At 39.0% G+C, this 13,981-nt stretch overlaps 1 protein-coding gene across 10 annotated transcripts in view; it reads left to right on the top strand.

The window, feature by feature from the left end:
- CACNA2D3 (calcium voltage-gated channel auxiliary subunit alpha2delta 3) overlaps positions 1-13,981 on the top strand; it is a 551,700-nt gene that overhangs the window by 415,298 nt on the left and 122,421 nt on the right. For 9 of the 10 annotated variants that reach the window (XR_012589415.1, XR_012589414.1, XM_074603368.1 and 6 more), the window contains 2 exons: positions 12,256-12,327; positions 13,124-13,204. Coding sequence is in view for 8 of the 10 variants with exons in the window: in XM_074603368.1 (XP_074459469.1) it covers positions 12,256-12,327; positions 13,124-13,204 (153 nt within the window). In the remaining 2 variants the exon portion in view is untranslated. The remainder of the gene's footprint in view (positions 1-12,255; positions 12,328-13,123; positions 13,205-13,981) is intronic. The other variant, XM_074603371.1, reaches the window with a different exon arrangement.

The raw sequence follows: 13,981 nt of genomic DNA on the forward strand, positions 1-13,981 counted from the left end.
GCTATTTTATCAACAATTTGAAATAATAGTAAGGATTAAAAAAAAAAATCACTCCATTACTCCATGAGAAACATCTCTGGATCGTTTTGTCTCTATTGTAGAGACTGCAGAACCCACGGTATAGCTGGTGCCCTTTCGCTGCTCCCCACTGTATCTGTCGACACACCTTTGAATACATCCCACATTTGACTTCTCGAATAGGTTGCATACAGTTTTCATATAATATGCTCTTGCCTTTAAACAATTTCTGCATCAATATGGTATGGTATGAGAGTCACCACTGCACATCATGATAGCACAATGATTGTGGCACACTCAAAGAATTGCTTGATGCCCGTTGCATCATCCTTCTATATTTCACAAATATAATTAAAGCTTCCAGAAAATAGAAGATCTAGATGCTGGTTTGTGGTGAAAAATATTAAAATGAAAAAATGAACGGAATATACTGGGAAATAGCAACGATCACTTGTCCAAGACTCATAGCAGTTAGTCAGTTAAAGATCACTGTTATTAACGGTCTTGGATGATGATCTAAGTTCAGTTTTTAATGAAAGCTTATAAGTTAAGTCATCTTCAATGAATAGCTTTTGTAGAATGGTGAGGGCGTGCATGGAACTCAGAACTTGAAAATGGTTAATTAATGGATCTCATCTACTTTTAGTTTAAAAAGCAAGAAATATGAGCATGGGAGCTTTTATTTTTATGATGCTATGTAGACTTGAATTTTCCTTGCTCGTGGAGCTCAGAAACTTCTGTTTCAAATCTGCAGGTAATATGCTATTTGTCCATGTGTCCATAGTTTCTTCTTGTGTTTCGATAGTTGCAGAGCTTACCAAATGGGACATGGCAACAAAAATTGTTGTTTTTTTGTTTTGTTTTTTTTTTCTTCTGGAACTATATGGTTTAAATAAATCTTTTGTTTACAGCTTCCTGGAAAAGTAAGACTAAAAGACTGGCTGCTAGATTGACTAACTGCCTTTTTCATGTTCACGTACTTGTCTAAAAGTTTATGCTTCTCTTAACGGTTTGCAGAAAGAGACAGAGCGAGGTCATAATATGACGGCGCAGAAAGATATAAGCAGCCAGGCTGTTTGCCACGTCATGTCATGTGGCGCTGTATTGTATGTTCTCATGTCCACAATTCTGAGCTAGTAAATAATGTCCTGGTACAAATTACTCAAGTTTGAGGTTACTGAAAAAGCACACAGTTTTAATGGAAGGTCAAAAATGCCAATTTTCAGCCTGTTTACCCCTTGAGCAAACATGCAGAACTAAAGCCATGTATTTTGCACATGCGTGCATAATGTCCACTCGACTATGTACTACTTTAATGCAGAGAAAAGGAGAGGGGAGGGAAGGAAGGAAGGGGATGGGGAGAGAGGAGAGATCCAAGTAATCCACAAGGGCTTTTGGTAGCTTCAGGTAAGAAATAAGCCTTTTCCTAGGTATGGCTAACAGCGTCTGGACAAGCCCAGAGAATCTCTGGCTCCCTGCGAGGTGAAGGGAAGCGGCCCAGGGCTGATGCATGCCTTTATGAATGACTTAGTCACTAGTGTACGTGTTTTGCCATATGGTGTCTGAACTTGTACTGTATTTTTGTTGGAATCTATGTATCATCCTGCAAATGTTTTCTCTATAAACATTTCAAACAGTCATGTCTCTCTAAACACGCTCCCTTTAATCTCTGAGTGATCTGAAAGAAAAACGTAGCATTCCAAGTTTACCTTTACTATTTTATATCCGTTATAAATACTTGGTCGTCTTGATGAAATGTGTTATGTCTTTTATATGAAACACTTTGGCTACAGTCTTCTCAGTGTTTAGTCAATGTCCTATGGTGATTAGCTATTGATTTTCAAGACCTGTAGGTTCTCGACTGTCTATGGCAGTTAAATAACAATTAAAACCTGTTCCAGTTATCCTATCTGCTCTAAATCAAATTGTTGCAAATTCGGAATCGAAGTGAAATGAAGTATGAGGAGTTTAAGGTGGCTGTCTGTTGCATCATGATATTTTTCTTGAAAAGATCTTTGTAATATACCGATACTTAAAATAGAAAATACCACAAAACAAAAAAAACCCAAACCCACCATAATTTCAGGTGACAGAAATGCTGATTTAATATGGTTATGTAGCTTTCAGAAGAAAATACATCTAAGAAGATATAATGTATCTAAAAGAAAGAGCCACTATCCAGACAAATGGAAGAAATTAATGTGAATTTTATATGTCCTTTATGTTGCTTTTCTGCACGTTTTTAGGTAAGCATCTCGCAGGGCTGTGAAAATAGTAACAAAACAAACTAATAACTCAAATGTACCGATCTTCAGACTTTTTTGGGTTGGCTTGCAAAATGACCCTTGAAACACTTCTGAAAAGCAGCTTTTGTATTCATCGATGAGAAAAGGCTATTCTTCCTTAATAGCTCAGAAAGGTGTTTTGTTTCCGAGTAGGAAAGCTTTACTTGCTGCTTCCTTGAGCAAACACAGCAGGATTCAAAATCTGTTGTCCTCCTCCTGCTGTGATGTTTTGTCCTACTTAGCTTGTGTGAAGAGGTAGAAGTGAATAAATTAGGCACACAAATCAGAAGCAGATAGTTGTGTTTATGAACAGTTAGGAAAGTTCTTTGTAATGGTTCTCTCATGAATGGAATCGTATTTCCTCCATGTAGAAATGTTTTGATGATATTTGTTGCCCAAAAGTTCCTGACAGCTTTCTTCTCTCTTTCCGTGTTATCCCTTAACTTCTGTAAGTAGTGCTTTGCCCTCCTTTTACCTTGATGCTATCATCTTTCAGCCATTTGGGAGCATCATTTCTCATTCCCTGCATCATTTACCTTCTTATACTTTGAAGTGTTGAATTAACTGTCACTGGGAATAGAAAATTTGCAAAGCTGCTATTTCATTGAAGTGCATGACTAGTGATTTTAGCATTTTTATAAAATTATAGGAGAGAAATTGAATCTAATGAAGTACAAAATAATCACAAAGTAAACATTTTGACCCTAATTTAGCATTCCTTTGGATCTTTTTTCTGCTGACGAGAGGCTATTGTCTTTCAGTTTTGGAGTGTATATAAAGATGAGTGATGCGTTCAGAAAACTGCATTAAAATTTGCACTTACGTGTTAAATTTAGTTTCCAAATTTCTCTCTCGCATTCCTCAATGAGCAAGCTGACTTGTAATAGTATTTTTGAGTCAGCAATTTGTAAACTCTAAGTAACTATTTTACAATATGAGGGGTGTGTTGTGTTTCATTTCTGTGTGGTAAACACAGAAATGTCTGTCGAACTTCATACATTCACACAGGTTCCTATATCGTCCCAGGCCATAATTTGAATCTAAGCCAAAATAGTAGCTATTCCTTATTCATGCAGTCTATATAAACCACAATTAAATGGTCAAATTCCAGTTCTGTGGTGCTTCCAGCCTGCCTTATGACTCTACTCAGCACATAAAAGCACAGTACTGGCAGGAGAAGACTCCACCTCCTGAAGCAAGCCCATGGGGGTGGAGGAAATGAGGAAAGGGGGAGGCTTGGGGAGGTCCCAGGGCTATAACAAGGTAGTGAAGAAAAACCAAAAGCTTCAGCGTGAACCTCATACTTCAGATACATCCCTACAGAACTGCTGTCTGCTATGGGTAAGGTTTCATCAGCACTTTCACACTGGTGCCTTGTCGGAGGGTGTGCAGTGTTCCCATGCCCCACGGTTTCGCCCCACATTCAGTCCCTCTGAATAAACCAGTGTTTCTCCCCTGCTTTTCAATAGTTTTTTTTCACAAGGCTGTACAGGTTATGCCAGCAGACCTTCACTTTGACCTTTTTCCTTGCTCAAGTCCCTTAAGTCTTATTTCTTTCCAGGTCTACAGACCAAAGGTTCCTGTGTCAGCGTAGCTGCACAGCCCTCCTCAGACGATTCATCAAGTGCCTCTGTGTAGCCCCATCATATCTCCTAACCTTGCTTCAGTTTTTGATTCCGAATGTTAGCACCACTTTTAAGCTCTGTCCTCTAGATATAATGGCCTGTGGACCTTTTCTGCATTTCAGCCTCTTGGTAATGTATTTAGATATTGCGGAAATCAAATCTCCTGTGTGGGATGGTGAAAAATCAACTAGGAACGCTGTAGATCCAGAGAGATTAGAATGCAAAGGAATATTATTGGGCTAGAGATTAGTCTATCAGCAAGTTTGGGCATTGCTGTGGTTATTTGGCGGTTTCCATGAATCAGAATTGAGGGAAGATGAATCTTGCTTTACTTGACGCTGTTTGCTGCAACAGATGTTCTGTCCTGTGGAAATGCACTGTGGTTATTACGGTCCAATGTAAGCGCAAAAATGAGGAATATGTCAAGGAACAAAAAAGTTAATGGAAAAAAATTCATTTTGTTTTGCCAGGCATTGTTTAAATTGGGAAATTAAGACTGAATAGAATCTTTTTAATGTGGTGGAAGTTGGTGAAAAATTTTAGAAACCCTGATGCAAGTTATGGTTTTCTAAAACACAAAGTCTAAACTCTCTTTCAGATACTGGAAAAAGTATGAGTTTTAGATCTCAAAATTTGTTTCCTTTCTGTGACTAATTATAGTTCAAAAATTAGCAACAAAATATAGAATTGCCCCATCAAATTTGCCTTTTATTTAAATTAATTTATATATTGTTTATTTTGCATTTTTTCATTCATCAGTAATAATTCCAGAACGTGTATATTTAACAAAATATAAAAATACCACTTCATAGTCATCTAAAGTGAAACAATATGGCACATTGTCTTTGAAAAAAATGAGGAATAGCATCTAAAAAAGGATACGGGCTTTGTTTCTGTCCTTACTTGTTCTTCCATCTCAGGAGACATCCACCGGTCCATCGGTGGCAGAGCCCTGTTCCGTTACAGCCACGGCACAGAATGTGTAGACAGGATTAACAGTAATAGATAGGGACGCTGCTAACTCCGTGTCAGAAATTCTGGACAACTGCTGTAAATCTTCTTGACTGTACACTCCTAAGGAAAATATTTCAGGGATCCTTCTCAAATTCCTGTGGCCATAATGGAAACACCTCGTGAAATGGATATTCTTTCCTGTATGAGTGGCTCTGGAGTAATTCTGGAGTCTGCCTGATTCTTTGTCCTGGGAGAGGGATGTTAGTGCTAGAGCTGAGGCTAAACTCTCTTTGGTTTATAGGCTTCGTGTGAGAATTAAGTGCATGCTTGTTTATTTGTTGTTTCTGGAGGTGTATTTGGGGATGTTCTGAGGAGGGTAACCCTGCACAGCAAGGAGTTGAAGGGAAAACTGTAGCAGTTAAATCTGTTTCTAAAATAGAGAAGTTTTTCTCCAATTATAAAACTATTACTGCTAGGCATTGCAGATTGTGACTTTCTCAGAGAGTAAGTTCTGTTTCCTTATTCTGAGCAGCCAAGAGTCATTTAGCCTGGGAATGCATTTTTCCACCTTCTTGAGATGATTTTTAAAGGTTTGTTATTGTTTGCTAAGCATTTTATCAAGCTGCGTGTCCGCGGCCCTTGTATAGATTCCTGCCTCAAACTGTTACCACTAGGTCTTTTCAATGGAATAACTTTCTGGGGCAAACCACTAACACTGTCTCTTTCATTCATCATTTTCGACTGTAGATGATAACTTAGGAAATCCTGGGATCTAGTTGAAAACTCTGTGTTTTTCTTTGGAGGTCTAGTTTTAGTTTTTCTTGCCCACGTCACGTAACGTAGCCTAGCAATTCTTAGACAAAACATGCTGGTGCAAGCTGGAGAAACTAGAAGAACTTACTTTTCTGCAATTCTATTAGATGAACATGTTGAAAAATTAATGTTCCATAGCATAATTCATTCAGACTTCAAATAAACCAAACTCAAGCATTGAAATACATGTATTTTTACCCTACCATTGTAATCCCATGTTTTAGAAAGTCATAGGAATAATAACAGTTAAACTGCTTGTGCTTATGTGAGGGTGTCTTTCCAGACTTGAAGGAAGAAGAAACATCTGAGGGGCTGTACAGCTCAGTAGTCTCCCATAAGCACGTACAGCCGTATGCACCCACATTTAATATTTCACTGAACCGAATTCCCATGAGTTCTTCTTGCTCCAATTTAACATTTTTGTAGGTTCGTTATCCAGTCAAGCACTGTCAAATCACTGGCATTTCGTATCTCTTTGAGACTAAAGTTGTATTTTTCTTCTAATGGTGGTTCTGCTTAAATACTCCCGGAATCACCTGACGGAAGAGGTACGCTAGTTTTACTCGTGATGTAAAAGAGATGGAAGTACCTTCTGCTAAGGGCAAGAAGGAAAGAAAATGAATTGATGACGATCTTGAGTGGAAGCTAAGCTCAGAAAGAGATTAAATTAAGGCTTGTTTTGTTGCTTTTGGTTTATTAATAAACCCTAGAGGGAATTATGTTATTGTGAGTTTATATTCTTAGCAGAAGATGAAATTTGAAGTGTATTCAAATGTAGAACTGAATCAGAAATTAACAGCTCAGCAGAAAGGTAGAAAATGTAAGACCTTTTGAAATGGCTGGTGGAACAACAGCTGCTGCGGTATGAAAACTTAAGCGTACTGGAGAAGAGATGCTCGTTCAGCACAGGGAGGAGTCCTTTTTCTGGTTTTCAGAGGAGAAACTTGAACGTGAAAAAACACCTTCCTGCAAAGGAACTGTGCACAGACAGGCTTCAGGGGTTCCGGTGCGTGGTGTGCCTTTGCCACGAGGGCTGGAATGGGCCTTCACGTTGCTTTCAGATTACTGTGGAGAATTTATTCAGGATCAAACCACTGGTGTAGCAGAAGCCCCTCAAGTCTCGTACATTGTTGGGGACTCCCAGACACATCCACCGGTTCTGTCCCGTCTGAGGAAATGGGCAGACCAATAATGATCAATAGATTAGTCTGGCTGGTGGAACAGTGGAGGCTGCTGAGGTGCGAGAGAACTGCGTTTAGGAGAGGAAGCACGGACTGATTGTGTTTGTGAGGGAAGATGCCTTCGTACCTGAACCGGCACAGACAGCCTGTGCGTCCTCTCAGGAAGGCATCTTCCTGATTCATTAAGGCAAATGCCGATTACAGGACTCATCAACTACAGTCCTTAATCAAAATGAATCAGTTGGAGAACAACGTAATTGCATTGGAGCAGAAGAAACTGAACTAAACTTTAGGTAATTTCTTTTTTCTCTTTTTTTTTTCTTTGTTGTGTGTTTTGGTTTTGTTTTTTTGTTGTTTTTTTTTCCTAAACAGTGACCACTTTGTTTTATGGGGCTGCCTACTTCCCCGTATTACATTCCATGCTTGCAAATTAAAACATTCCAATATTTGGATGGATAAACAGTTTCTTGAATAAAATGCCTTTGCAGAATTCCTGTGATGAGGTAAACTCGGGGGTTTGTTTTGAAATACATAAGGCTCATGTAAGCACACTAATTTGGCTTTTGGGAAAAGCAGGAACTTGCTATTCTATGGGGAATAAATATCTTAACAGTGTAAGGAAAATCTGAAAGGGCCGGCACTTAGTGCCGTACTGCATGTGCTCAGCCCTGCCTTGTTTAGCGTGAAGATGACTTACTCTGCAAGAGTGGAGGGTTGCTGATGTCAGACATTTAAGATGGTTAGTGCTTTTGTAAATACTGATCTAAATAAATATAGGAAAATAGAAATCAAAATTTATTCTATAAATATAAATAATAAATAACACAGGCCTGACCCCATTTGCCTTTTTAAAGAAATGACTCTCTAAGAAAGTGACTTCTATCTGTTTTCTCATTTCTTTTCATTTGACTAATCTTAATGTGCTGACTGAAGCATCTGACAATGCCTGAAGCATTGCTCTGAAAGTCGTATTTTTTATTTGTGTTAGTTTCCTTCCGGTTCCAGCAGTCCAAACCCAAGAATTTAAAGAAACTGGAATTCACGTCCACTTCTGAAACAAGGAAGTACTTTCTTGAAACATTGCAAGGGACCTTAACAAGTTTGTCTGTGCAGATACCTTTGAGTAGAACAAAATTCTAAGTTGGTGCACAGATAACATCACTGGCTTAAATCTGTTCTTCGGTGATTACTTTATGGTTATATTTTAGCAATGTTCCTGAAAAGGCAACAGCAAGTCGCAGCTGTCTAGAATTTTCAGAGGCCAAATGAAATTAGATCCCAGGTCCTGGCAGAGGTCAGTGGTATTTGGAAACTAGACTTCCTGAAGCATATTTGAAAATTTCATCCCTAGGAAAAGGCAGCAATATCCAACAAAACCGTTATTGGAGACTGTTTTTGTACTATTCCAACAATTTTGATTTGGTTCCATCTTTTACCCTGCAGGATGATGTGCTGAATCTGCGAAGTGTTTAGATGCATTTGAATGCTGCTTCTTATATTTAATTTTATAGGAGAATTACTGAGCAATAAAGTGTTTCGAAAGGCACATCAGAGCACACAGGTTTTCCTTAGTTCACATCTGTTGGTAGCCTCAAGCGCTGGACCTTTCCAGTGGAATTTTTATTTTCCTGGAGGGTTGGGGATGGCACAGCTTTTGTTTCCTTGCCTTTTTCTTGATATTGTGTAACTACTTGAAGGAAATAAAACCACAGTAATTGACATGCTGCTAAATAGGTGAGAGAGAGGACTTTAATGTCAGTCAGAGCCTATGTGTGTTTAATAATATGGTGCCCCAGGTAAGGAATAAACTTAGACACTTCTTAGGGGTATAAAAATTGAAGAGATAGAAAGGAACTTGATTTGTTAATGCTTAGACTGATGCCTAAAGAGACGTTATTAAGCACTGGAAAAAACCCAGTGCAGTAGTAGAGAGGAAGAGGAGAAATAGAGGGTTTTCTTTGAGAACAGAACAAGAACTCAAAACAGAGTGTTGGAGGAACTGAAAGTGATCGGTAGCTCTGCATTTATATTTAGATGAGGTTCCAACATTTGGGTGAACTTTGGTTCAGCTTAATCCTTATTTGTGAACAAGGTTCGTCTGCCAGCAGCATTTTGTTCCAGCAGAAACCATATACGTAACAAACATATTGTGTGAATATATTTTTGTCCAACCTTGCTCTTTGTTTGCCATGAACCCTGCCAGCCCCCAGAATAGCGGGGGTTAGTAAGGATGAGCCAAGTAAGCCCAGCATCTAGCTTTAAACAATTTAGAATCGTCCGACTGGGGGGAAGTACTGTGCCACATGAGGCATGCCTTTGTAAAAATGGCAGTAACTGCTAGTATTAGTTACTCGTATTAGTTATTGTTAAGAGGCTGGAAGGACAAAATCGGGTGAGGTACAGCCTATTTAAAGATGGAGATTAAATTCATGGTGCCTCATGTTTCAGACATGCCCGAGGACCCTTCACTGTATGTAACTAGTAACCATCCGTCTGGTGATGTTATTGCATTATAGTAGGATAAGTATCATGCTAACAACACCGAAAGAACCCTGATTAACCAAGCTATTTGTTGCCTGCTTAAAAGCACGCATTTTGTGCATACTAAAAAAAACCAAAGGCAACACTCATTCCTAGCCAGTCCTGAGGGATATCAGTGATACTTGTTCTTTCTGAATGTAACTACTATAAGCTGAAGTTTTATCAGTCATTAGAGAGCATATTACTTTTTTTTTTCCTCAGAATCACTAAATTTTTCAAAAACTTGCATGAGCCATTACACAGTTCTGCTATATGTAAGAAATTGTCAGACTTGCAAAGCAACAATGCAAAATACCTAGATCATGGCTTCCTTTGCAGTTTATTAATGGACTCTAGCATTAATTGTCTTAGCAGAAATACCCAGTGGCTAGCATTCTACTATTTCAAAGTATTCCTGACAAAATGTCATTGCCCAGGGTATAAGGCTGCGCTTCTCCTCAGCAGATAATGGCACACAATCTAACAATTTTTGTGAAGCGCATACTGCAGCTTGAGTTGGTGAAACATCACAAGTACGAGCCTTCTATCATCCAGTTAGTTGCTGACTGCACTAATGGAAGGGGCCAACAACCTGTTCGTCCGCCAAACAAAGAAACAAAGAGGCTGGCCTGTAAGATTGCGCTTCCGTAGAAATGACTGCAGCGGCCAGCCCTTGGCTGGTGCTGGGTAGGCGTAGTAGTGACAGGGCAATCATTCTCTGCACGCGCCCATAGTTAGTTTTGGGAGTTAATGGCTTCTTCTCTCAGAATTTCACAGGAACTCCGGACTGGTTTTCTTTCTGCATTTAAAGAATTTGAAACACCTTAAAACTTTACTGACAGTCCCTTGGCTGGGATCCTATCCAATAAATTGTTTCTAGTAATCTCTTGAGAGTGGGCGGACTCGTAAAATAATACCGTACTGATATTTGACAAATACATAATGTCAGAGAAGAACAACCCTGGGCAATCATATAAAATCTCTGAATGCTCCAAGATGTCACCCCATAATCAGCAAAAGGCTTTTTCACTTCCTGGTGTACTTGTGTTTGGGACTGTTGACTGTCGTACCACAGAAGGCTCCTCTCCACACGAATCATGTCAGCGTGCTTGACTGTACTACTCTGGCCAAGGAGTAGTATTCTCTACTCCTTGGCCAATTCTTGGCCAAAAGAGGCCAATTCTTACGCTAGTTCAGACGCATTTGACTTTCAAGTGCAACCTCTGAACTTCCAGTGTTTTGCTGAGTTTTTGTTTTGGTTTGGGTTTTTTGTCAGTTGTTTTATTTAATAATGTACCATTGCTTAATAGGTCAAGGATTATATCAGGGCGTGAAATATCTCTCCTTATTAAAAAGGAAAACAAGCCAAAAAAAAGCAAACATGATCATCTGTTGGTTCCACCTCATGTCCCTATTGATTCCACGTCAGATGTAAACCTTCTTGATCCTAAACTCCATTTCTGTTCCTGTCCGATGTCTGCAAACATTCCTCCTCACCGTGAGATAGTGCCATGCCTCAGGAAATAGATTTGTTTGGGAAACCGAAACCCTCCTGAAGCAGACTGGGAGCTGCAAGCCATGCAATGTTCTAGATTTTATTTGTCTGATTTGTTAATGTGAAACATGCTTCATAAAATATCTTGGTCATAATATTTGACTTGTGTTCTGAAAATTTGGGGAGCTGATAGCTGTTGCTTCACTAATAACAAAAGCTTTGTTAAAAAAAAATCAAAATTGCAACAATTCTCAAAAAAATAATTATTGGAAATACTGCCTGAGTACAGAAAATGTGCTACTGATGCAGGGGTAGTAGGAGAATATCGCAGTTGCAATTGGGCATGACTGCCGCCTGCAGTAGTTCTCTGGAAGATTTCTCTCTGTGGTCATTTGGCCAAACACAGATGCATCAAAGCAGACTTTAACTGTGTTCTAGAAAATCTCCAGTTGTGATTATAACTGGATATGTCATGCTGTTAAATATTGGGTAAGCCTCTTCAACTTTAAACATCTTCCCAAATTACAGGGGCAGGAAGAGTTTAACAGTAACGCCCCGGTTCCTGCGTGAGTTATCTTTGTGTGTAGGTGGTGAAGGCCCCCAGCACGCAGAGCGCTGCTGGTCTGGAGCATCGCTCAGCCTTTGCCTTCTGGCAAGGATGTAGCCTGGCCAGAGGTGTGAAGAGAGGACAGTCTGAGCAGCGTCACTCTCCTGTGGCCAATGATAAGCATTCTACGTGTTTCTCTTGAATGGAACCAAGGTCAGGAGGTCTGTTTTCTCCCTAAATTGAAGAAATATGTTGAAACCTGATGTGCGGAATCAGCTAATGCTTCATGCCATCTCTTTGTCTGGCAAACTGAAACTGGATGGAGCAAAGATGCTCCTGGGATACTAACTGGCTGTCATCTTTTCTGCCGCTGTGTTAACTGATGAGATCTGAGTCTGGACCAGAAACAAAGTGCATACAACTCATGACCTCTTGTTTCTTGCTGGGAGAAAACAGCCCGAGGCAATGTTGGCAGAGCTGACGCTGGGAAAGATGTAGAACAGAGCTCCAGCTGCTTTGCTGCCGCACATGCTGCTTCCACAATCCGCATTTCAGCCCCTTCGTAGCTCTCATGGGAGACTGCAATAGGAGTGACGATGGGGCATCTTTCCCGCCGGTGCAGATGGTGGGGTGGGCAGAGCTGGTGCAGCTGAGACGGGGCTGGGCAGGGTGCGCTGGCTGCGAGTCCAACTGCATAGGAGTCATTTAGATAAACTGCCGTATCATTGAAAATGAAGAGAATGTAATTGAAAAATGCAATCGCGTGTCTGTAATTGTTGCTTAGTTCTCAGAGATAGTATTTCTTTTTTAAATATAGCTTGCTGATGATCAGGGATTGGTGTTGATGACAACTGTTGCCATGCCAGTATTTAGTAAGCAAAATGAGACTGTAAGTACTCAGAATATTTCTGTCATGTGATAAACGGGTGATGGCAGTGAAGTTGCTTCAGAGACCTAATAAGATTTTAGCCTACCCTAAAATTTTTTCCTCTCTTCTTATTATTTTGTCTGCAGTTAGTATCCCTTTGTTAGCATAAAAATGTGGACAAATAATCTCAAATAACTATACTCTAGAAATCATAGTAAAATAACGAAACCCTATGTCTAAGAGTACATCTCAGGTGATGCTAAGCCTTAGGGTTTTCTTATTTCTGTATTATATTTTTACGGGAAATAACCTATATCCTTTTCTTCTTTGCATTGATATGCTTCTATATCATAGACTCAAAATTTAATTAGTCATATGTATATTATGTATAGATCTGTTTATCTTTACTAATTTAACAGGTTATTAGAAAATTACATGACTTTCCCCTTAATGGTTGATCTTTCTCTTTTGTTTATCAAATGGCAGGAGAAATTGGGAAAGAAGGGAGTAACATATTTTTAACAGTAGTTTTTCATTTAAAAACTATTTTGCATGAGGAAGTTTTCTGTTGAGGCACTCAGCTACCAACAGTTCGCATGCCTTTTCTATGTGGATTGCAGATAAAGTAGAATGAAGCAATTTTATCGATTAAGTGATTATTTGATCAGATGAGTCGTACCAGCCTCTGCTTTCCCCACTTTTTTAATAATTTGTCTGTTATCTGTTCACTTCTGCAGAGCAGCCGCAATGTGAAATGAGCGGTGAGAATGTTCGTTATTATTGTGGTTCCAACTACGTCTTTTACTGTTCTTTTCAGAGATCTAAAGGGATTCTTCTGGGAGTCGTTGGCACAGATGTTCCCGTTAAAGAGCTTTTAAAAACTATTCCAAAATACAAGGTAATACACAAATGATACTATTTCCTTTACACGTGATATAATATAACATAATTTATTCAGCATGTTAATGTTGTTTATACTGATATAGCTCCATTATTTCCCTCATTTTCATCAGGAATTTTCGCTCTGTATAGTCCGATGGCTAAATGTCATTGGTCTTGAGATCAAGTGCAGGTTTTAATGCCAGAATTAATATAGGGCTTGATTGTCACATTTTTGCAGGTCACAGTGTGCTCAGTATCAGTATTGTCCATAATGAAATCAATGAAATTATTCAACCCCACAAAATAACCAGGAATTCATACAGAAAATTTGCATAACTTTGTATGGAAATTGTATTAAAATCTATCTTTAACATGGCTTTAGTTCCTGCCTAACCAGACTCATGGTTTCTTCTCTCCTAACCAGTATTTGCTAGACATTTCCCTCTACTTAGTTTTCCAAAGTCAGACAACTCTACTATAAAATTCTTAAAAAATAATTATCATAAAAGTTTCAAAATTTGATGCATGTCTTCTATCACGAAATGTTTTGTAACTCAGTAAAAGTAAGCTTCAGGCAAATGCAAAGATTTAATTACTTTTCATTTAAATTTGATGCAATGCATTGGTATTTCACTACTTCTTTAGGTCTGAAGTGCTCTCCTAGAGTGCTGTTTTATTCACAAATGAAAATTAAACGAATGTTTTCCAGTTAGTTCCTAGCAGAATCTTTCTGCAAGACAAACGAACACATAACACAAAGCCGTACACGGCCTTTACTAAAGAGGCCAGCTAT

The sequence above is a fragment of the Larus michahellis genome, chromosome 10 (assembly GCF_964199755.1).
Source record: "Larus michahellis chromosome 10, bLarMic1.1, whole genome shotgun sequence".
NCBI lineage: Eukaryota > Metazoa > Chordata > Aves > Charadriiformes > Laridae > Larus > Larus michahellis.